This window comes from Microtus ochrogaster, chromosome 8, assembly GCF_000317375.1.
Source record: "Microtus ochrogaster isolate Prairie Vole_2 chromosome 8, MicOch1.0, whole genome shotgun sequence".
In the NCBI taxonomy this organism is placed as follows: domain Eukaryota; kingdom Metazoa; phylum Chordata; class Mammalia; order Rodentia; family Cricetidae; genus Microtus; species Microtus ochrogaster.
In genome coordinates, this window is record NC_022015.1 from 2,107,328 (window position 1) to 2,132,260 (window position 24,933).

General features: G+C 47.7%; 2 protein-coding genes across 2 annotated transcripts in view; one reads left to right on the plus strand and one right to left on the minus strand.

The window, feature by feature from the left end:
• The window catches only part of Sbf2 (SET binding factor 2), a 412,779-nt gene extending 407,510 nt beyond the window's left edge, over positions 1–5,269 (minus strand). Inside the window, exons 1-3 of the mRNA XM_026781117.1 lie at positions 5,248–5,269; positions 4,697–4,810; positions 4,185–4,565 (exon numbers count right to left, since the gene is read on the minus strand). Of these exons, the coding sequence (XP_026636918.1) occupies positions 4,185–4,565; positions 4,697–4,810; positions 5,248–5,269 (517 nt within the window). The remainder of the gene's footprint in view (positions 1–4,184; positions 4,566–4,696; positions 4,811–5,247) is intronic.
• A 10,361-nt stretch (positions 5,270–15,630) lies between these two features.
• On the plus strand, positions 15,631–17,766 carry Adm (adrenomedullin). Its single transcript, XM_005350992.2, has 4 exons — positions 15,631–15,769; positions 16,205–16,324; positions 16,469–16,618; positions 16,801–17,766. The coding sequence occupies exons 2-4, from the start codon at positions 16,227–16,229 to the stop codon at positions 17,105–17,107; spliced, it is 555 nt and encodes a 184-aa protein (XP_005351049.1). The 5' UTR covers positions 15,631–15,769; positions 16,205–16,226; the 3' UTR covers positions 17,108–17,766.
• Positions 17,767–24,933: the final 7,167 nt, after the last annotated feature.

Below are 24,933 nucleotides of genomic sequence, written 5' to 3' on the forward strand. Positions count from 1 at the left end.
CAAAGCAGGTGAAGCAAACTGGCCTGGAGCACTGAGGTGCAGAGGAAGTGAGAGTGAGGAGGTTGCCTTCACAAGGGAACAACCTTGAGTGGGAAGTCAGAGTCTGGGCAGAATGTGAAGGGTGTGCACATAAGGGAAGACGCCAACACAAGGAGTCAGAGCACAAGTAAGAGAGGAACCCTGTGTCGTGGCATCCTGATATAGGCTCTGAGATCCATCAGGGCTGGAGGTGAGGGAAGAGGATATGGAATGAAGAAATAGCCTCAGCATGGAGAGGAAAGGAGTGGTTTATAAACAACAACAAAAAACAAAGTGTGTGTGTATGTGAAGGATAATGAATCCCAATTTCTCATGTTTGAGAAGATCATTACAACATAAGAAAGGCAAATGCTAGATTGTTAGGCTGAAGTCAGAGGTACTAGAGTGAGTTCATAGTTTTCAATGTATACACTGAAATACAGAGACAGAAATATAGATATGTGTGTATCTATACATAAATAGAACCTCCAATTTCAACCATGAAGAGGACCTGGGAATAGTTATAACCCAATAGTAATAAAAATGTTAGCACTGAAAATTAACCTTCACTGGGAGAAAGCAGGGACCCCCTAGAAAAATAGTTGATTCCAGGGCCAAGACAAGGAAGTGCAAAATAATCCAGGAGCACTAAGAATGCATGTAGCTCAATGACAGAACACTGGCTTATCATGTAAGTGACCCCACGTCAGGGCCTTAGCACCACAAAAGAGGTGTGTGTGTGTGTGTGTGTGTGTGTGTGTGTGTGTGTGCGCGCGCGCGCGCGTGCATGTGCCAGGAACATGTCAAAAAGTAATGATGAAAAAAAGAGTAATGATCCTCAAGAATGATGGGGACACAGAAAGGACACAGAAGCCAAATACATGAGCTCTCAGGGGTCAAACAGCAAAACAATTTAAACATCAAAATAAATGGTCTACATATCTGTGTCCTCCCAAAATTCCTATGTTGAAATCCTAACACTCAAAGTAACAGAAGTAGATGGGATCTTTGGGAAGTACTCAGGTCATGGGGTTGGTGTCCTCATAAATAGTTTCATTCCCTATTAAAGAGCTCCTATAAAGCTCACGTGGCCCTTTAGGCCACTGAAGTTAAAGTGAGAGTATGGCTGTATGCAAGCATCCTTCTGACTAGACCTCATATTTGCTGGCAGTACCTGGTTATAATAACCCCAGCTGACTAAAGCAAACAATAGCAGTACAATCCACTACAAAAGACACATAAATCATGAATCCATATTGATGTAAGTGTATGACAAATCCATTAAAATCCTAATGAGGTACTCATTGAAAAGAAGGATCAACTCTGTAGTAGAAAAGCCTGGCAGATGGCCCTCAGAGAGCTGATCCTCTCTGACCACAGAAGAGCTGACCCCGCCCCTCATCACAGGAATGAAGGAGCTGGCCCCAATGGTAGAAGAGCTGGCTCTGTCCTGTGCCTGAGGGGGCGGGCCCAGCAGCTTAGCCTGACCAACATCCAGGACTTTGAGTTGGCCCACCACAACATCCACCCCATCTATGACCTGCCGGGGTGTGTGAAGGGGCTCGGCCTGTGGACCCATAACCACAAGATCTCCAGTGACTCAGGCAACAGCAGGATATTTGAGAGGAGTTTCCATGAGGACAGAGCATTGATGGTGTACCAGAAGCCACGGTCCTTGAGCCAGACCAACAACATGACAATGAACATTCGCAAGTAAAGCTGAATGGACAAAGGGTTGTGCTGCGTGACACACTGAAGCTCCTAATGCCACCATGACAAATGGAGAAGGGCTGGAGAGGTGGGAAAGGTGGAGAATTGAAGAGAATTTTTGTTTGTTTTGTTTTTAATTAATATTTTTTAATTTTCTTTTGGAGGGACACTACGGGGATGAGGGGCAGATGTGGTGGGACTGGAAAATGAGAGGGGTTGGGGTACATGATATAAAATTCCCAAAGAGTCAATTAAAAACTATGTTTAAGAAAAGAAAAGCCTGGCAGACACTGATTACAAGTAACCAAAGTCAAAGTGTGCACCAGCTTGAAAGACAGTGACCATTACTTGCCCACATGTATGTATCCAACTATGAGCACACAGAGGCTTCAAATTGAGAGATATTCTACAAAAATAGCTGTCCGGCAATCTTCAAAAGTGACAAGTTCAAGAAGAGATGAGGGAACTGTTCCATGCTGAAAGAGGGAGGCTAAAGAAACAAGGGAATGATGCAAACTGAACTGTACCAACGACTCCTGCCAGTTATGATTAACCGCACAATGGACACCACCCATGCTGAGTGCGATACTGAGGCAGTGTGAATGTCCTGCTTTGATAACTGCACTGTCATCGTGTACGACAATGTTGTCTGTATAAAATTCACACTACACCATTCTGAGTGACAGGGCATAAGGTCAGCAGCTTCCTCTCAAAATATTCAAAACAATAAAACAGAACAGCAGCAACTGTGTGCCATACTTGCAACTTTTTTCATTTGTTATTGTTTCAAAATTGTTGTGTGTGGGGGGGAGAGTTGGGCATGGTCTTTAATTTCAGCACTCTAGAGGCAGAGGCAAATGGAGCTCTGTGAGTTCAAAGCCAGCCTGGTCTACATAGGGAGTTCCCGGACAGCCAGGGCTCTGTAAAAAAGACCTTGTCCCAAAAACATAACATAACATAAAATAAAATAAGATAAAATTGTTGTGGGGGAAAGAACAATGTAACTCAAAACTAGGTTAAAAACAAGACTGATTCTCCACAGTCGGTCTGCATAACAGACTATGTCATCTGGGTAAGAGGCTGAAAAATTACTAAGAAATGACATGACATTTTGGAGCAGCCCGAAGATTCTCTAAATACAGCCTAATGCCTTCTTTTTATTTAGTGTGTGTGCTTATGATGGGGTGGGATGGGGCACGCATACGAGCGCACACCTCTGAAAGTCAGAAGACAACTCTGGGCCATGAGTCCCTGCCTTCCACCTTTTCGTGACTTCGGGGGTCGAACACAGGTCTCCAGGCTTGCCTAGCAAAAGCCTTTGTCGGCTGAGGCATCTCACCTATCAGCAAACAGTTCTCTTAAGTGACCTCAACCAGGTAGTAGTGAGAAACAAAAACTGTGAAGGATCCCTCCTCTGAAATAATGAGGATGAGTAATAAAAAAAGAGGTGGATAGAATGGTACGCTGGCGCTATCAACGACTAGCCAGCCACAAAACACAACTTAGCACCTCCTGGACCAAGGAAGAGGCTGGAGAGCTGGTATCTAAACTTCCTTCCAAATCTGAAACTGGAATTACCCTGAAGGAGAAGGGCTTCCCTAGCTCACCTTGTTATTACATCCCGCTTAGCTATAATATAGCAACGCAAAGAGATACAAAGACGAAAATAAACGTGCGTGAACCCTGTATACCCCCTGGTTGTGCACGTCCATCAATCAAAAGTATAAAAAGCAATGCATCTGCCAAATTGTTCCTTGCGAGGAATTCTCTGACGACTGGGGAGAACAATCAAAATGCATGAAAGCTCAGCGAGGGCACCTGCAAGTGGGTGGCTGGGTATCTTAAGAGAATCACTTCGTTCCGGAACGCCGGCACCTAAGTCCTGAAAGAATTTCCTAGAAATGTTTCTCAGTGCACGCACGGATCCTCTGGCCTTTCCTAGCACTGGGCCTTCGGCCGGGAGGTGCATGGCCCCCCAGAGGGCGGGCGGCAGCGCTGGACTCTCGGCACTTCCTCTCCGGGAGGACGGCCCCCAGCGTCACTCTTACTCAGGATGCAGGACACAAGTGGACTCCTAGGAACTCCGCACAGTGTGCTCCCGCCCTCCCAACGCCGCCGGCATGAGGGCGCGGTCCCGGGCGCCCGCAGCCGCCACAGAAGAGCGTGGCGCCGCGCGGGCAGGCTCTCCACCGACCCAGCCCCCCAGCCCCCGGCCGCACTGCCACGAACTAGGCCCGCGACCGCCTTCCCGCGGTCCCCTGACACACGCCCACCGCCAGCCAGGCTCGCCCGCACGGCGAAGGCCCGACCCCAGTCCACCCACTGCTCCAGCACCGCGGGACCCGGCCCTCCCGCCTCCCCGCCTCCCGGCCTCGACGCCCGGCCCCGCGGAGCCCACTGGACGGCTGCCGGGGGCGGAGGCGAAGCCCGGGGGCGGCGCCGCCCCACACCCTTACCTGGCTTCTCGTGGTCGTAGCCTACCACAATGAAGTAGTCGGCCAGCCGAGCCATGACCGCCGCCGCCGCGCCCGGGAAGCGGGTTCCCGTCGCCGCCCTCGCCGCCGCCGCCCACCAGGCCCGGGCGAGCTCAGCATTTTCCCTTGAGCGGCTGTAGCGGTAGCAGCGGCGCTTCAGCCATGTTTGACAACCGAGGCGCGCACTGCGCCTGCGCCGCACCTCGTGCCCGCCCCTCCCCCGCCCCACCCGAGAGGACTCGGCGACCCGGTGCCCGGCGTTCGCGAGCCCACGCGGCGCTCCGAGGCCGCTGGGACACGCGGCCCGGGAAGTGGGCGGTCGGGCGCGGCCTCGCCACGCGCCGCCGCCGAGGAGGCAGCGCGCTTAGAGCCGGGCTGCTGCCCCAACGCCCCCCCTCCCCTAGTCTTTATTTTCCTGGAGCTGGGGTCCTTCCTTCCGCCTTCTCTCCCTTTTGCAGTTAGGGGGAAAAGCGAGCGAAGGGGCGCGGGGTCACTTCGAAAGTTTACTCTTTTTTGCTGCTTGTTACCACTGGCAGCCCGGAGGAGATTCTCCCGCCCTCGCTGGAAGCTTGGAATTTGCACCGCCAAGGCTTTTTGCTGCACGTTTCCTGTTTATGTTGTGCAGATGGGAATTTTAGAAACATGCCACCGAGCAGGCGGGGGAGGGAAAGACTTGCGCAATCCTCAGAGGCGCCTATGGTTTCAGAGCTGCCTGGGCCGGGGGCGGTCGACTTGGGCTTTCCTCTGAGCGCCCGAGGGAGTTGTGTTCCACCTTAGGAACTGGGCATCCCCGGGATCCTCCTGAACTGGGCCGGTCCCTCCCCGGGGAGCCCCGCCCGCCTGACTTTCACTGCCTTGCAGCGGGTCTCAGTAGCTGAAGCAGGTGTTAACTTCCAATTTGCTCAACGCAAACACGCAACAAAATGAGTTCGTGGAGATGTGAGTCCAGTCTAGAGAGTATCAAGTCAATTGCGATATATTATCCTATATATATCCCTTACTGATGTTTTCGAATTTGGCTGGCACAGCACTTGGGTTAGTTTACTGTCCAACTTTCTAACGATCATGAAGTTTTAGTAGTAGGATATGTATGTGAATTAAAACTGAAGTTTTCGGAACTTGGGTTTTTTTCGGAAATGATCTTCGCGAGGACATCATTCACTGAGGGTTTGATCCTTAATGTATTGCACATAGTTAGGTGCTAACGTGCTTAACACACCCCCTCCGCCAAAGACTAGCAGAAGCTAGTTACTGGAGCTGTGAACTCGAGTCCAAAGGGTCACCGTCTCAGCCGCTCTGATTCATAGTTCTCTTTTCCGGGCCAGCATTCCCCTTCCCATTTTCGTGCTGGGAACTTAAGGTCTCATACATGCTAGGCAAGCTTTGTGCCATTAAACTGTCCCCTCCCCGCCCCCCGCAAAAGGCCAGACCTTTTCAGCACATGCCTGAGAAGATTGGGCTATGGCTAGAACTGAAACTGAAGGGATGCTTTAGCTCGGGACCTTCTTTGTAAATTTGTAAATGGCTGCTTGTCAGTCAGTATAACTACAGTGACGGAAAGTCGGTCGGTTTTCAAAATAATTAAAGCAAATAAAACCACGAGCCACACCTTATAGGGAAAATTTCCCAGTAACTTCCCTGGGAGCTCTTCCTGCACTTTTTCCGTAAAGAGTAGCCTCACTTCCTCTAGAAACAGCCCGTTCCACTGGTGAACAGTCCAGACAGAAAGTCCTTCCTTATTATGTCAGAGTTGTCCTGTAACTGCTCTCACTGTGTTCTCTATGCTACTAGGGAAGGGACACCACATGACTCTGTCTTAGTTTGATTTTGAAAACAATTGTGGATGTTTCCCCCCAATTTTACTTTTTTGAAGTTTGTATAAGGGGAGATGGCTCAGCAACTGCTCTGCCAGAGGACCAGATTTGATTCCCAGCATCCTCATGACAGGACACAACCAGTTAGTTGCATGGGATCCAGCACCCTCTTTTGGCCTCCTTCAGCAACAGGCACGTGGCACACGAACATGCAAACCTTCATACACATGAAATAAAACTCTTTATAATTGAGATAAAAGTCATATATCATAAAACGAAATATACACTCCAGTGCCATTTACTAGATCTCACTGTTGGACAATCACCACATTGTTGGACTCTAGCGTCCAAACACCGAGGAGGAGTCGCCCCCAGAGACCACCTCACACACCACAGTCGATGCAAAAGCATGAGGATTTTATTAATTCTGTCATGACAGGGTCCCTCAGCATTCAGGAAGCCGAGAGACCTCGAATAGCTGGTACAGTCTACTTTTAAAGGGGCCACAGAAGCAAGGGGGGAGTTGTTCTTTGACTATTCTGATTGGCTTATTTGAAAGGGCTATTACCAATAATTGACTGGAGAGCTGTTGCCAGATCAGATGAGGTAAGAAGTCATTTTGACCCCATTTCCCAGGGGACCGAACCAAAGCATACGTATATGGTATATGGGTAATTGTTCAGGAACTGAGTACGTGCGATGTAGCTGTTAGGTCCTTGGTTCCCAGGGGAGGAGGGGAAGCACTATGGCACAGAGGCTGAGAGGATTCAGAATTGTCAAAAATGGATTCAGGATTGTCTTAAAGTCTTACACATCTGTCTAGTTTCAAAGCATTTTTCACCCAAAATTCATTAAACAGACACCCCATTTCCCTCTCTAGACCCCAGCAATAGCCAACTGGCTTTCTGGCTCCTTGGGCTTTCCTGTTGTGAAGATTTTATATAACTTGAATTGTGTGTCTGAGAATCGTGTTTGGGATACTGTTTTCCAGGTTTAGCCATGCTGTAGTACTATTTTGTATTATATTGGAGTATCAGTACTGCTCTCTGCCTTACTGCTTGATAACACTCCATTGTATGTAGGGACCGTGCTTTGCTTATTTATGCACTGGTGGACTGGGACATTGTTTCTGCTTTATGGGTACTGGCACCATGACAATACATAGCATGTATGTGAGTATCGATTTGCAATTCTTTGGGTATATCCTTAGAGGTAGAACCATTGGACGGTACTGAATTACATATGGTAATTCTGCTTAATTTTGAGGTACCACCAACTGATTTCCACAATAACTGAATATTTTTCCTACCACCATTGAACAAAGAGTCTAACTTCTTTATATCTTTTGTCAACACTTGTTTTCCTGGTTGCTTTTGTTTGTTTTTGTTTTGTTTGTTTGTTTGTTTATTTTTCCATTCAAAAATTTATACTTCCTCCCCTCCTCCCATCTTCTGTCCCACTCCCCCACTACCCTCCCCCTCCCTCCTTAAGAGAGAGCAGGGTACCCTGCCCTGTGGGAAGTCCAAGGCCCTCCCCCCTCCATACAGGCCTAGGAAGGTGTGCATCCAAATGGACTAGGGTCCTAAAAAGCCAGCACATGCAGTAGAAACAGGTCCCAGTATTCTAGGCATCATAATAGTTATGAATTATTTTTATTTGTTTTTAGGATTTGTTCTGTTTTTTGTTTTTGTTGTTCTGGTTTTTGTCTGTTTGCTTTTTAAGACAGGGTTTTACTGTGTAGCCCTGGCTGTCCTGGAACTTACTCTATAGACTAGGCTGACCTCGAACTCAGAGACCTTCCTGCCTCTCCCTCCTAAATGTTGGGATTAAGGAATGTGCCACCACTGTCTGGCCCAATAGGTATAAATTAATAATCTTTGCTGTTGCTCTTTTTTTTTTTAAAAAAAAAAGTTGTTTTTTTTTTTAAAAAAAAAAGGTTTATTTATTATGTACACAGTGTTCTGCCTATATGTGTGCCTGCAGGCCAGAAGAGGGCACCAGATCTCATTACAGATGGCTGTGAGCCACCATATGGTTGCTGGGAATTGAATGACCTGTGGAAGAACAGCCAGTGCTCTTAACCCCCAAGCCATCTCCCCAGCTCCTGCTGTTGCTCTTGTTACCCTTGACCTCTGGATCCTCCTACTATACACCCCGCCGCCGCCGCCACCACCACACACACACACACACACACACACACACGCACGCACGCACGCACGCACGCACACACGCACTCACGCACGCACACACGGATTAACAACATGGTGGAATTAACCTCCAGGCCTAGCTAATTGAATGTTTTACTCTGCTCTTGATTTCTATTTCTTTACTGACTCATGATGTTGAGCATCTTTTCCTGTATACATCGGCCATTTCTAAATCTCTAGGAGCCTTACCCCAACCCAGCCCTGTTTGTCTTTGTTGTGTTTGTAAACTCTGAGAACTAGGTCCCTATCACATGTAAACTCTGTGGATATTCTGTAGACTGGCCTGTCTTTTTTTTTTTTTTTATCTTGTCATCTTGTCCTTTGGCTCACGAGTGTTTAACTTTGGCAAAGTCCCAATGTTTGTTGGTTTTCTGTGATTTTTGTGTCATATCTAAAAATTCATTGTTGAATTTAAGAGCATGAAGATCTACGTCTATGTAAGCAATGCGTAATTATAGCTCTTGTATTTGGCCCTTTGATCCATTTTTAGTTGACTTTTTAGTACTAGGGTTCTCCTATGTTTTTTTTAGATCTATGTTTATTTTCTCTCTCTCTCTCTCTCTCTCTCTCTCTCTCTCTCTCTCTCTCTTTAGTCTGTGATGACCAGAAGAGGGTGTCAGAGCCCCTGGACCTAGAGTTACAGACTTTTGTGAGCTACCCATTATGAGCTACCCAGCATGGACTGAGAACTGAACTTAGTTCATTGGGTGAGAATCAAGTTCTCTTTACCCACCAAGCCAGCTCTCTGGCCCCGTTTGCTTTTTAAATGCATATTATTTAAATCCTATTTGCAAGTGTTGGTGTTTCTCTTCTGATGCTAAGAATGAAACCCAAGGTAATTCTCTCCTTTCTACTAAGCTACATTTTCACCCTGCAAGTTTATCTGTTTGTTCACTTTATCAATGTTGCTTTCAAACCTAGAATCAAGCACTACCTTCCCAGGTATATTTACTCTCTTAAGGTCTTAGGTAGATTAGTGGACACTTAAATGGCCTTTTTGAAAACGAGGTTTTCGCCTGTCCTAAGGGACCTGTCTAAAGGTACTACGTGTTCCTATCTACACATGAACACTTTAGCATCCACTAAATTCTGCTTTGTTTTCTCACCCAGCAACTGCCTGGCTGCTGAAACTGATAAGCCTGGACAAGGCAGCCTGATTGCGCGTTTGGCTGGAGGCCATCCCATCCCCTAAGATAACTACCTCCATCTTCCACCATCAGGGAAAGAACAAAGCAAGTCCAGATTTGTTTTGCTGAAGGCTGGGAGCTGGAAGGGAAGAAGACTATACAGCGCAGTGAGGAAGCACACGCTGGAGAGATGGCAATCTCTCTTGCCTCAGAAGACAAAATGGAGCTGATTACCCGAGAGGAAGATTTCTCACCCCGTACTCCTCCAGTGGCCTGCGGTGGGGTGAGTGGTTTAACTGTACAGTCATTTCAAGTGCTTCCTGTGGTTAGCCACTGCAGTTCAGGGAGGCAGTATGAAAGTTGGATCTGACCATATGTTCTGCAGGCAAGACCGAAGTGGGGTGGAGGGGGCCTTCAAATCGCATCTACCGACCCATAACAAAGGACACTGAGAGCTGCGGTGGAAAATTCCCTGCTCCATTGCCACATCTCTAACCACTCAGTTGCCTAAGCCAGAAGCTTAATGACTGCTACCCTTGTTGCTGGTCTTTCTTCCAGCCCCACACTCGTCATTCAGCCCTATTGCTCCTGCTTCCCACACATCCACTCCACCCTCACATCTTCGTCACCTCCCGTCTTGATAGTTAGAATACCTTCCGTACCTCATCCCCTATTCATGAGTTCCATGTCTGGAAAATATGATTCTGTGTATGTAAAACATGTTTAAGATCAGGCTAGCCTTTGACTTTCAAAGAACTTGAAGATGACCTTGAACTTCTGAACCTCCTGACTCCACTTCCCTGTTAGGATTACAACTGTGTACCAAGCTCAAGGTTTTGAATATGCAAGGCAACTGATATATATTCCCAGTCTATACACACACACACACACACACACACACACACACACACACGTGTGTGTGTGTGTGTGTGTGTGTAAAACCTAAAGACAAAAAGCAGGCTAGTGACCCTGTCTTAAAATTAAATGTGTGTACCAAGCACACTATTTTCACATAGAACTATGTCCCCGGGGTGCAGGGAAGAAAACTTCGGAGATGACCGAAGAAATGTGTCGTAGACCATGGAATCTCGACATTCATCTGAAGTACCCGTGACTGCAGTTGCTGCAGTATAAATAGGCACTGTGAGGTTTTATAGGCTGCTTTTAGTTAGATTGCATGTTTGGTGAACAGGCCTTGGCTACATAATTTTGCAGAGTCCAGTGCAAAATGAAAGTGAAGGAGCCCCTATTCAAAAGCTAGGAATTGCACAAGAGCTACAGCAGAACATTAAAACAGGCACAGGCTCTTCTGGGCGCAGGTCCCCATGCATCTGAACAGGACGTACATCCACAAGGCTGGCTGTGTTGGTGCAGTGTGTGTGCACCCTGGAGTGTGGGGGTGGGGGTTCAGATGGTGAGGAGATCTGTGCATTCTAATCTACCTTGGGTGCTACCACCATCCTGCCCTTCCTGCTCCTCAAAACCATCTACCACCTTCGTTACTTGAGCTGAGTTTCCTCTTTGGCTGTTATTTTGGAGATGACAATGGGATCCAGAGCCTGCCTTGTGCACACTAAGCACGTGTTTCACCACTTAGCTACCCCTCCCTACTTCAAAATAATTTTTGTTTGTTCTTTTGTTATGATTGTTGTTGAGGTGATCGCACCATATAGCCCAAGCTCACAATCCTCCTGCCCCAACTTCCTGTGTGCCAGAAGTACGGAAGTGCTTATTATGCCCAACCCTCAAAACTATCTTTTAAATTTTTTATGTAAAATATGCATTTTTATTTCTGAAATCTTATTAATTTGACTGGACAATAGGATCTTTGAGATAACTATGCACCAAATCATTTCTCTCTTCTTTTCAAACCCATTGTCTTAGTTACTTTCCTGTCTCTGTGCTTAGTTATCATGATAGGGCTACTTACAGAAGACACAGTTGGTTATGTACCTAGAGTCTCGTTTCAGAGGGTGAGTCCATGATTGGCGGGGACCATGGAGCAGGCAAGTAGGCAGGCAGACGGGCAAGCATGGCACTAGCGCAGTAGCTGGTCTACAAGCATGAGGCAGAGGGCTAACTGGGAATGGTGTGGGCTTTTAAAACCTCAAAGCCCACCGTCAGTGACACACCTCCTCCAACAAGTCCTTACCTCCTAAATTTTCCCAAGTTCTGTTGTTAGTAGAACAGCCTCCTCTATGCCTGTTGCCATCCTTGTGGTCTCTTTCATTTATCTCACAGCAAGTTACTTTCTTTAAGCTTCAGTGAGGTTTACCATCCACCTCTATCACATGCAAAGATTATCTGTATCTGTCTGTTTGTGCACAGGCTAGGCAAGCAGCTCCGTAGTAGAGCTGCTTCTCATACTTGCTTCTCATACTGGAGGGAAAGGAGGAGGAGGAGAAGGAGGAGGAACAAAAGCATTGCTTTTCTTTATGAATATGCTCTGCCTCAAAGCCAGGGGATAACAGTCTTCCTGTCTCTGCCGTTCTAAACAAGATGGAAGTCACAACTACAGAAATAGTGCTGTTATCTGGTGCCAGGGATTTTAACCCCTGACCATCTCCTTTTTATACTTAGCTGATTTCATGTGCATGTTTTGTTTTGTTTTTTTTTTCTGGGAAGAATCTCTATTTTCATTAGTTCTTGTGAGAAGTCAGATCCCCGGAAGATTCTCTGGGCTTTGCATCCTGTCTTACTTATCCCCAGGAGACCAAATCCGAAAAGCTGATTGTGTTCTCTCTGTGAACCACTTGATGTTATGACTTCAGGATGCATCTTGAACCTTGTTTTCAAGAGAACGTTGTAAACAAGCCCTAGGCTTAACAGGCATGTTGTGCCTCGTGAATAAAAATGCATCATAAAATTTCCTGTTTGAAAAGAGGCATCTGAGATCATTGTACAAAATACAGTGGCTTGCATTTTACTGACTAACATTGGTAATACTATCTATTGTGTCTCATTACTTTTTTTAAGACCTGAGTATGACGATCCTAGTGTTAGGGATGCGTACACACTGTTAACTAAGAAAGAAAACCACACATTCAAAACAAACAAACAAACAAAAGCTCCAAACATTGCTAAGAATTGGGTTCAGATTTAGGGCCTAAAAATAATTTAGTTAGAATGTGAAGAAGACAACAAAACACCATTATTCAGCAAGCTTTTAAGAGTATATGTATATTATGTGCATTTTTGTGTGTATAGTTATCTGTCTGGTGACAGCAAGTACACATCAACACTGTTTAACAATTCTAGGACTGTGTGCACACACACACATGCACACACACAGAGTGGATCCTTGTTAATTGCCGGGAAGATTTTAAACGTGTTTCTTCCTTCACTTCCTTGCTTGCTCGCTTGCCCAATGTGAATTTCCAACCACTGCTTTTGAATGGATGCAGTTCTGTGAAAATATGGCCGCCAGGACCCCACAGCCTCACTTCTCTAGACCTTGAACCCAGAACACATTCTAGTGATTTGTTCCCCCTGTACTTGTGATTAAGTAAGGTACCTAACTCATTTTCACAAAAAGGGAAGGAAGAAGTGGATAGCCAGACATGGTGAATGCCTCATCTTCTTAGCACTCACACCCTCTAGCACTTTGGGGAGCTCATTGGCAGAGGCTGCCCACCCACGCAAACCACAATCATACAGACGCTTTCGAAGATTTTCTGACAAAATCCTCCAAGTTGCCAGTCTGGGGCTTCACCTAAAAAAAGAATTGGCTTGGTTCTCAGGCGACAATCTCTGGAGTGCCAGCGCGTTGAAGAGAGGCTGATAAGACTCATGCCAGGGCCCTCAGGTGAGGATTCCTGGCACAGTGCCAACACTGGTGCAAACACAGGAGCTCTGGTGGAACCAAGCCACGGAATTCTTCCTTCCACCCTTGGGTTCACTTCCTTGTTGACACCATCCGTGGCTTAAAAAGAAGGGGGGCAGGGGGCAAGATGGGTAGCAACAAGGATGTGGGGGACTTCAGGGCATAGGTCAGTGGACAGAACTAAAGCGGAAAGATCAGAAGTTCAAGGTCATCTTCAGCTACTTAGTTTCACAAGCCAACCTGGACTACAGGGATCCTACTCGAATAATAATAATAACAACAAATTTCGACTAAGAGCATACTTGGCGGTCATGTCTCAAACCAGAGCTAACCTCGGTCACCGACTTTCCTCAAATGCTAAGCGAGGAGGCAATGAGATTCAGCCCGGGCAGGATTCTCTGCAGACAGTCCCCTCAAGGCTGGTAGGGACTGGTGAGAAGGAGTTCAGCTCACAAGACTTGCCCTGGCTGTGGGCCAATGCTCGGCTGTCCTTGACCTCCCTGGTTGACCGAGGCTCGGGCCAGGGAAATGAAAGTAAAACCTGACGTGGCCAGCGGGAAGTTGGCGACAGGTAGGTCATATTCTCAGGGACTGACAGCCCCTGCATCGACAGACGATCCCGGGAAGAAGTGAAAGGAAGGGCAGGGGGAAGAGACAGATGCGAGAAAAAACTGTGGTGAAGTGCTGGGGTTCCTGGGAACCCCGCAGCGCTGTGCACTACCAGGGGTCGGTGGTGCAGACACCCCAGCGCCTGGCTGAGGCTGCTGCGATGACTGTCCCGCGGCCCAGAAGGCCCTAAAGAGGCCAGTTCGCCTAGCTGCAGCCCTTTCAACATTCGTGACCCAAGCCCCTACCAGAACCAGAGCCTGAAATCTGTCCCCCCGCCCCAGGTGGAACTCAGCTCTCCTGTTGTAGGAAGATTTCCCAGAATAAGTAACACAGTGCCGCCATTTCTCGCCCAGGTGCAATGTCCACTCTTCAGCCTGGAGAGTGAAAAGTGGGTTGAGCCAGCAAGGCTCAGCCCAGACCTCGGTGTGGGCAAGGTCCGAAGGACACAATGCCCAGCCGGCTTTGCGCTGGGTGCTCAGAACTCTTAATGGCAGATCGGGTAGGAAGCTTGGAGGTCTGCCTGGGACGCTAGGAACAGGGCATGACTTGTCTGTGTCCAGATCGCCAGGACTGAGGACTAGGAGCTGGGGTAGACAATGTCTTTAACTTTGGGACCTTCCAGGAAGGTGGTGGGTAGTGACACGGGAGACCTGCGTGCGGAGCTGCGCCTTGTCGCTCAGTTTGGCCCTAGAAGGGAAGTAAGTGAACTCAAGAATCTTGAGGAGCCAAACGTGTTCAAACTGATTCATCATGAATTAGCACATATCTCTGGGCGGGGGCCAGAGTTCTCCTCTCCCCCTTGACGAGAATGGTGACCCCCCAGCTCGAAGAATTCAGGCCGTGGCACCCCAGGCTTTTGAGTTCGGACGCTGGCTTCCCAACTTTGGTGTGACAGAGCAATCAATATCCTTCCCTTCTCTGAACTTCACTTTAGTACAAGAGAACCTCAGCTCCGGAGTGTGTGCAAAGATCAGAAGAGGTTGGGATCTGGCTGGGATTTGCCGACGGTAAAGCGATTAACATACGTGAAGCATTAGTGTGCTCCCTGTCAGTCACTCCTCACGTTTACAATGGATGAATGAAGGCAGCCAGGCCAACTCGCAGGTTGTAACCTTATAAGGCATAATAGTATTACAAGGAGGAAAACAAAACTGTCTTCCTAGTTTTGGCTATTCCTGTATTTCCAAACTGGAATGTGAGTTCTGAATCTTCAGATAACTACCCTCTCCAAACCCCAATTTTCAATTCAGCTGTTCCCAGCTTTGTCCTATTACGAAATCTTTCTAGCTAGCCCATCAAGAAACCCTTCAGTCTCGGTCAGGGGGTCTGAGCCTCATCCTGCCGGGTGTACCCTGATGGCAGAGGTGAGGGGTCCAGGCTCAGTCAGGTGCTAAGCCGGCAGGGGGCGCGGCCCAGTGGGGTGGGGGGGAGACGACGACACAGCTCCCTAAATCCAGGGTTTAGGTTAGTCATGTGTCTCACCCGTCCCCAGGTTCTTACAGCTCTATCCAGAAAGCTCAGATCAGCATTCTGATTCTAGGGAAAAGATAGCCCCCACCCCAAGTTGTTCTGGTCCTCCTTCCCGTCTCACTGTCTGAACCCTATGCCAGGAAATTGAGGCAACGGAAGTCCCACACCAGTATAATCTCCCAGGGCAGATTCCTGAGACCCCAGGCCACAAAGGACCTCTACCCCTACCCCCATACCCACGGGCAAGTTGCTGGGCTGATCAGATTAGAAACAAGCACTCTGGAGGAAGGGAGGGCTCCGGGGCAGAGCAGGCCCCGCCCCCCTGAGCGCGTATAAAGGGGCAGGAGCCAGTGCTGGCTCTTCAGTGGTTTCTTGGTGACGCTAAGCAGAACAGCTCCAGCGTTAACCGCTCCTGGATTCTCATCGCTGTCAGTCTTGGACTTTGGGGTTTTGCCACTGTCAGAAGGACGACTCGGACTGTCTCCTTCAAGTGCTTGAAAAATCATCCCTTCAGGAGGTAAGGACCGCTGGCCTCCAGCTCGCTGGGGAGGAGGGCGGCTTCACGAAAGGCCAAAAACTTGTAGCGCTGGACAAGGGGAGCAAATCACTTTGGGGTGTCCACTGCTAGTACACCTCATGCCCCAAGTCTAGCTCTTGCACCCAGTTGGAGCTCTCATGAAATCTTTCCTCTCTGGGCTACGATCCTAGCAGTTGAGTTGGAAACCTCTGGAAGCCTGGCACTGTACAGTGGCTTCCTTTGCCTTGCTTGTCACCCACCCGGCCAGTGCAAAAGCCTCCTGCGCTTCTCTGTGCCAGGGGGAGATAAGCAAGTGGGCCCGGTAGAGAGCTGTCACCACCACCCCTAACACACACACTGCCGCCGCCCTTCGTGCTCCACCAGGACTGTGCAGCTGACATGGTTGCTCACACTAGGCTCCTTGCTCCTTTCCAGGGTATCTGAGCATCGCCACAGAATGAAGCTGGTTACCGTCACCCTGATGTTCCTGGGTTCATTCGCCTTCCTAGGCGCAGACACCGCACGGCTAGAAGCATCCTCGCAGTTCCGAAAGAAGTGAGTTTGGGGCAGTCCTAATAATAGCAGGCAATAAGGGAAAACCGACTGATAGCCCAGAGGGGTTAGAAGGGAGTGGATACAGGAGCTGGCTGGGACACCTCGAACACATGCCAAACGCATCTGCTTGCTTGTGTTTTCTAGGTGGAATAAGTGGGCGCTAAGTCATGGGAAGAAGGAACTGCAAGTACCCAGCAGCTACCCCACGGGGCTCGCTGATGAGAAGACGGTCCCGACTCAGACTCTTGTTCAGCTCCAGGGCAAGGAGAGCACATCTAGCACCCCACAAGCCAGGTAACTATGCCCTCTGCAGAAGATGAGCCCGCTCCACTGCCCTGGCCCGGGGAGTTTTCCCGGCTGGACTGCAGCTCTGGGGGAGGGAGCAGGTTCCCTCAGGTTCGGCGTGGATCTGGTCCCAGGTGGTTGGGACCAAAGCCCTGGTTGATTAGGTCTCAATTATCCTTCTCCCTCCGCAGCCCTCAGAGCGTAGCCCACATTCGAGTCAAACGCTACCGCCAGAGCATGAACCAGGGCTCCCGCAGCGTTGGATGCCGCTTTGGGACCTGCACCGTGCAGAAATTAGCCCATCAAATCTACCAATTCACAGACAAAGACAAGGACGGCGTTGCCCCCAGGAACAAGATCAGTGCTCATGGCTACGGCCGCCGGCGCCGGCGTTCCCTGCCAGATATCCTCCTTGCCCGGACTGTGGTGTCCTCCCAGGAGCAGACACACGCAGCCCCAGCCTCCCAGGCGCAATCGAATCATCTCCAGGCTCTTTAGGAGTTAGGCGCAGTGGCAGCATTGAACAGTCGGGCGAGTGTCCCATCGGCGCCTGCGGAATCAGAGAGCTTCGCACCCAGGGCGGACTGAGACAATCCTGCAGAGATCTGCCTGGCTGCCCCCAGGGGAGGCAGAAGAACCCAAGATCAAGCCAGGCTCACGACAGAAACTGAAAATTACAGGCATCACCCTTCGGGCAGGGGTCTGAGCCACTGCCTTGCCCGCTCACAAACTGGTTTCTCACGGGGCATAAGCCTCATCACTACTTGAACTTTCCAAAACCTAGCGAGGAAAAGTGCAATGCTTGTTGTACAGCCAAAGGTAACTATCATATTTAAGTTTGTTGGTGTGAAGAGGTTTTTTTTTTTGTAACTTCAAATATATAGAGATATTTTTGTACGTTATATATTCTATTAAGGGCATTTTAAAGCGATTATATTGTCACCTTCCCCTATTTTAAGATGTGAATGTCTCAGCGAGGTGTAAGGTTGTTTGGTTCCGTGTGTATGTGTGTGTGTGTGTGTGTGTGTGTGTGTGTGTGTGTGTATAAGGTGGAGAGCGCCTGATTACCGCCTGTGGAAGAAGAAAAAACATTGTGTCTACGTATAATCTATTTACATAAAATATGTGATCTGGGAAAAAGCAAACCAATAAACTGTCTCAATGCTGATTCATTCTCGGCTCATCCATATGGGGAAAGATGGTCTTGGTTTAGATCGCCTGGGAGTGTTGGGATCTTGCTTTTTGTTTTGGGAATCTCGTTATGCGCAGGCTTATCTCTTACGAGTTCTGTTGTCCTGTCCATGTGGGTGCACAGAGTGCGTGTCCTGGGTGGGAGTCAAGACACCGCCTCGCGTGGGTAGTCTGAACCCTAGTAGTTAGGCGAGCCTGGACTCTCTTGGTTGCGCAACACACTCTCAATTTTATGGGTTTGCTCACCGAACCTGCGCCAAAGTGCTGTTTGAAGACTTATGGGGATCTTCGAGGCTTTCTAAGTAGAAAGTTTAGGCTGCAGCTGTGGGACTTAAAGTTAAAAGCTTACCGCTGCAAAATGTTCGCACGTCTCTCGGAAACCCTCTGCTAATAGCCCCAAGTCCTCATTGGGCCCTAACCTCCATAAGTGGGGCTGTGGCGCCCCCTGCTGGTCATCGTGCGTGGTCCTTCAAGAGCGGTGGAGTAGTACGTGCGATTTAATAAGTTCTCCTACGTGGGAGTCAGCACACAGCCTTAATGAAAGAGGAAAGAAGAAAAAAAAAAAGCAGTTTGCAGATGCCAACCAGGCTCCCCCCGACCTGCACGCGGGCTCCCTGTGCTGAGACAGTGACTCAGCGCCCACACGCTGTGCAGCGAGCAGCTGCCGGCCGGAGGCGGGCGGGACGGACGTGCAGCCGGAATCGTGCGCCTCGCAGGGCCTGAGACCTTCATTGTTCCGTCTCCCCTTCCAGCTCTCCTCTTCCTTCCTCTTTCCCAAGCCTTTTTCATGCTCCTTCCATTTCTCTTTGGCCTTCTCTCCCTCTTTCCTTCCTTCTTGCTTTCTGTTACCTTCGTATCCTGTGATATGTGCTTGATCCTTAGCTTGAAAACCCAGAACACAGGGACTATCAGAAAGGGAGGCTACCTAGGAGGCGCCGGCCGATTGTTCAGCCAATCCCTGAAGATCAATTATTGTGGTTTCCTGAAAGTTTTGCTAGCGTTTGAACTTGCTGAAATGCCTGCACCTCTACCTGGTTTAGTATCTCTGGAAACTGGAGGATGGAAGTGTTTGGGGATGGCATTACACGGCCCCCAGCTATGGGGCCAGGTATTTTTTTTTCCTTGCAGAAGAAAGCCTATATACACAATGAAAAGCACTGGTCCTGAATCTGAATCCAGACGCATCCTGATTAGAGGCCTCTCCTGCTTCAGAAAAAAAGCAGCACAAAGAATCCTGCCGCCAAGGCTTCGGCTGTGTTGGCAGTGTTAGTCCCATCCAGTTCCACGTCCTATCTGATTAGAACAATTTCACGAGGCTCCCGGCAGCAAGTAGGTCACAAGTGCAGCAACAGACCATCCTGGCCTCAAGGACCTCCTGTTAAGTATTCACTTTGACCTATGTCAGACACTGAAGGGGCACAGGGCATGTATGAATAAGAAACGACTAGAAGCTGCAATCCTGCCGTTTCGGTGCCGGTGGGTTCAGGGTGGCCTAAAGGGGCTCCGGAAACTGCTAAGAGCAGAGACCCCTTTGGCCTCATAGGCAGTGGCTCAAGCCAGTCACTGGTTTTCTTTCTTTAAGCCAACGTTTGTCCTGTGGCCACAGGGCCCTCCAGCTAAAACCTTACTCTGGCAGAACTTCAATCTGCCAGGCAAAGCTGCCAAAGACAGGTTGGGCACTGGCTTAGGGGCAGCTGGGAGCAGGGAGCAGGCATCTAACCTTCATCTGAGAGAGTCTTATGACTCAGGGAATTTAAGGCAAGTAAGTTAACTACAGTGGTTCAGCCCTGAGAGCGCCCAGACAGCTGCTCAGCTGGAGTCTTTCCCATGGCTAAACCTGTGACTCGAGACGTTTGGGAGCAAACAGAGACCCTCTTATGACCAGCCTGGTGCAGCATTTGGGATTAACTAAAGGTCACCGTGAAGATGTGGGTCCTGCTCTGGGAGCTGCTCAACTAGCCTTCTGGATTTTTTTTCACAAGGTGTTGAGGGTTATCGTGATGGGGCCTCCTGATGCCAAGAACACATCGTTTATCAACAGCCCTGAGTCATTTGTGAGCTGACTTGAACCTGTCCACAGCCGAGAAGCCGGCAGAGTTTTTATCTGCAGCTACTGTTGCTGGCTGTGGGAAGAGTGTCAGCCATTTGTAATCAACCAAGGCTACCAGACAATTTCTTGAAACCTCAGCACCAACAGGTTGTCTGAACAGCTAAGGGTGGAAAGGACACTAGGGGTGGGATAGAAACCCATTCCTTTTTTAGCACTCACTTTGGGTCAGACATTCTCCTAGACTCTTTATACACCTTATCTCACTGAGTTCTTTGTGAAGTGGGTGTTATTATCTCTATTTGTAGATAAGGACCTGAACCTCAGAGACAGAAAGTAACCCAGGCAAGGACACACAGTGAGTAGTCACTGGGAGAGCCTGGATTTGTACCCAAGCGTTGCAGGCTATTTTGATGCTACAAAGACTTAAATAAAATGAGATCATTTTAACCTTTAGATTCTCAGGCCAGATGTCCCCAAATGTCCTCTGACTCCAAGGATGGCTTGGGAAGGTGATTTACACCTGTGGTTCTGAGAGTTTCTGTCAACCCAGGAGGCTGGAAAGGATACTCACTTCAGCAGTGAGTTCACTACATGCAAAAGAAAGAAATGAAGGGAGTCTTAAATTCTTGGTCTTAGTTTGAAGCAGGGATTATAAATCAGGAATAGTCTTTTCCCATCCTGAGCTAAGCCACTGACCTCTTTGGTTTGCATTGCCAAATATAGTTAGAACATACACTGAACAGCCTCCAGAGCCGGCTTCTGAGAGAAGGGCCTTCTGAGCTATTCCTGGCTGTGCACAGTCCTGCCCCGTAGTTCTCCAGTGGCCTGGAAGAACACCTGTGTCTACAAAACTGCAAATAGCATGTCCACCCTGAAGATGGACCTTTTGTTTGGGTGTCTGCTGTTCCGAGGAAGGGAGCTACCCAGCTGCCCCTCCTTTCCCCAGCAGAGGAGCAGGAGGCCTCCTTGTCCTGAGTTCCGGGAAGGGTTTTGCCAAAGCTGAGTTGGAGACTTCATCTTCATTTGCATGGGAAGAAGGGTGAAGCTAGAGAGATATCTGCTGGTCCCACTGGTCTTGTTCCAGAGCTATTTTGGAACATTCTGGAAAAACAATAAAATGACTGTGGCGGCCATACAGGCAGTTGATTCTAGTAGACTATTGGTTTATCTAACAGCAGAAAGTATCTGACCTGTTACATAGAATTTATTCAGCGTAGCAAACTCACCTTTATTCCTTAGCCAAAACCACTAGTGGCATTTCAGTCTATACTTGTTTTCGGTACTTTAATACAGCACAGACACATATGTTATAGACACACAGACATACACATCTAATACACAGACACATGCTTTTAAGAACAGAACTTTTGGGTGGGGAGAGCTGATTTAAACACACTTGTCAGTTTAAAGCAATTATCAGTACCAGCTGCAACATTTCTCTCTTATATTTATTTTACATATTATATTATTATATATACTATATATTGTGTTATATATATATTCATTTTATGCCCTTAACTGAACCCTTGATGGCGGCCCTGTTAAGGATTTTATTTTTCGCACTAGACTGCTATTGAGCTTCTTGCTCCTCCTGCCTTCACTTCCTGAGTGCTGGATTACAGGTGTGTACTTTTACACATGTTTCTGAACAGCCCTCCTTAATAATGTTTGATATATGTATATGTGCAAATGGAACTATAAAAGATATCATTTTACACCTACATGTCTTAATATATAAACCTATTGTTACATTTTTATCACTTCCCAGTTTTTTTTTACTCAACACACATAAGAAATTTTACTACATTTTATTTTTCTTATTTTTTAAAAAAATTAGTTTTAAAATTTACTTCTTTTTCTCTTGTGTATTCATGCTTCAGTCTATGTGCACCATATGCATGTAGGTGGCTGCCGAGGTCAGGGAGCATTTGATCCCCTAGAGGGACAGGTAGTTGTGAGCCATCTGATATGGGTGCTGGGAATTGAACCAGGGTCCTCTATAAGAGCAACAAGAGCTCTTAACCACTGACCAATCTCTCCAGTCCCCCTCATCTTTTTTTTAGCATACAACTTAAATTTATTATTATTTTAGTGTAGTATGTGTATGTGTGTGTGTATCTGTGTGTGTGTGTATGTGTGTGTGTGTGTGTGTACACACGCAACATCCATGCCACCACACGCTTGTGGAAGTTAGAAGGAAGCTTTCAGAAGTTGGTTCTTTCCTGTACTATGTCCCAGCCTCAACCTTAAGTAGCTGACCACTGCCCCTTCTCACTAGCCCTTTCTTGTCTTTCAGTGAAGGGTACTTGGGTCACCTCTGCCACAAGAAACAGGTAGATGAAGTTCAGTTCCATGACCTCTTACGGAGCTGAGTCTGACTTTAAGAAATCAACTTAAATCAACTAATTTTCACCATTTAGTCCAGAGGCTTCTGCATGCAGATGATGCTAAGAAGCAGGAACTGCCTTTGAGACAATCTTGTACTAGTTTCTGGTCTTACTGGCAGTGTGTGAGACTTCTCCTTTCCCTATGACTTTGCCAACTCTGGCATAAGGAATGCCTAATTATATATGTCAGCTTGACTGGGCCTTGGGATGCCCAGCTAGCTGGTAAAACATAATTTCAAGGTGAGTCACTGAGGGCGTTTCCAGGGGAGATTAGCATTTGAATCAGCAGACTTAGTAAAGAAGATCCACCCCCACCAATATAGGCAGCAATCATCTGGTCTACTGAGACTGGTAACAGAGCAAGAAGTGAAGAAGAAAGGGAAATTCCCTTTCTTTTCTTGAGCCGGGATATCCATGTCCTTCTACTCATAGACATTGGACTCTTGGTTTTGGACAGGGTTTACATCGGCAGCATCCCATCCCCAAAGACTGGGAACTACAACCCAACTCCTCAGATTCCCAGGCCTTTGGACTCGGACTAAATTATACCTTTGGTTTTCCTGGTTCTTCAGTTTGCAGATAGCGGATCTTGGGGCTTCTCAGCCTCTATAATTGTGTTAACTAATTTCTATATTAAATATCCATCCGTCTGTCTGTTCGTCTATCCCTCTATCTATCATTTTGTGTTAACTCTGTTTCTCTGGAAAACCTTTCAAATACAGCTTTAATCCTTTTTTTCTGATGTATGACTTTTTTTTTATAGATTTATTTATATATTTATTATGTATACAACATTTAGCCTCCATTTAGTCCTACAGGCCAGAAGAGGGCACCAGACCTCATTACAGACGGTTGTGAGCCACCATGTGGTGGCTGGGAATTGAACTCAGGACCTCTGGAAGAGCAGCCAGTGCTCTTAACCACTGAGCCATCTCTCCAGCCCCCTGATGTATGATTTTGATGGATGCAAGAGTAAACTTATTCAGAGCTGGGGAGGTGACCACTGTGACAAAACACTTGCCTGGGACATTTGAGGCTCTGGGTTTGATCCCTAGCACTGCAAATAAAGAAACCGAACACAAGCACAATATTGCTCACATTCCCACAACTCTTTCCAAGGGATTTTAATTTGCTTGCATTCACTTATTTATTGGCTGTGTGAACTTTCCCTAAATGAAGTTAGGTCACGTTTGCCAATTTCTTGCTTTGTTCCACTCATCTGTGTACCCTGGACATCTCTCAGCGTCAATAAACACATCTATACTCAGCATCATTCTGCTCCCTTCTTGGCTTCTCATTGGAGAAAACATCGCAGTTTGCTTAGCCATTCCACTCTGCTGTTACACAACAGAGTTTTCCTGATATTTTTGCCATTAAAGATGTTCCTATGTACATCTTCTTGCATTGATTTTTGGATCATTTCACAACTATTTTTTAGGATAAGCAATTGGAAGCAAAATGGTTGGGGAGCAGAGGCAGAAGGATCTCTGCGACTTCCAGGCCAGTCAGGGCTACGTAGAGAGATCACGTCTAAAACCTGTCTAAAAATGGATATGATTTGTACATGTTAGCGTAGGCGTGAATATGCCAAAGCATACAGATGGGGACAGCTTCTGGGAGTTGGTTCTCCTCTTCCATCGTAGACTGGGGGTCAGCACGGAAACCTCAGAGGTCAGGCTTTTCCGGCGCCTTTACCCAGTGAGCACCTCACGGGCCCTCATGCTTCTGATACTGTCCTTTATACTGTCAATACTTTTATGAATACTTAAGTTGCAATCTTATTCTAGTAGCACAGTTATCATTATCAGCTGACTCTTCTTCATGCTTCATTTCCTGTTACAATTTGAACGTTCTGGTTCATTTTATTAAAGCTTGGTCTGTGGTGACCGTGTGGACCGAGGGGAGTCACTCCACAGAGCCTGCTTCCGTTACTTTCTATAGTACGGAGCAGAGGCTTTCAGCCTGTGTCTTGCCTTGAATGGCGCAAAGGCTTAAGCGGACCGACTCCCCACAAAGAATGAGGCAAAGACTATAAACAACCTTCACACACAGAAAACACCACCACCTCTGGAGTTATCTAAGTCGATTAGGAGCACACGGGTTTATCAAAGCCGACTTATGAATTTATCAAACACAGCAGACCAACAGATGATGCGAATCCTCATCTGGTTCATATAAAAAGAGGGACACCTAGCACCCGGGAGCAACACCCATTAACCCATCGTTAAATTCGCAGGTTCACGTGTCCTGCTATCCACAGATGAGGAGTTCCTGAAAGCCAGACTTTGTCCTCAGAGTTTCAACTTTGGCAGATCTAGCTCTGTGCCTGGACCAGCTTGGGGACTGCACCGATGCCCAGTTCTTTGTGTTAGCTCTGCACTCTTGTCACTGGAACCCTGTTGCCTCGTTAACCCTTTATTTGCTACTCTGCAACATTACCTGTGTGTGTGTGTGTGTGTGTGTGTGTGTGTGTGAGAGAGAGAGAGAGAGAGAGAGAGAGAGAGAGAGAGAGAGAGAGAGAGAGGTGTACTGTGTGGTCTGAGAGTTATTGAAATTGGAATAAAAGAATTTGTGTTTGCCAAGGGCTGTGACTACCAAGTAATAGCAGTAGCGCTTGGTGGTGTGAAGTCAAGGGAGTTGACACAGCTTGTGAATTTGCTATTCAATACACCATGATGTGTCCTCTCTCTCTCTCT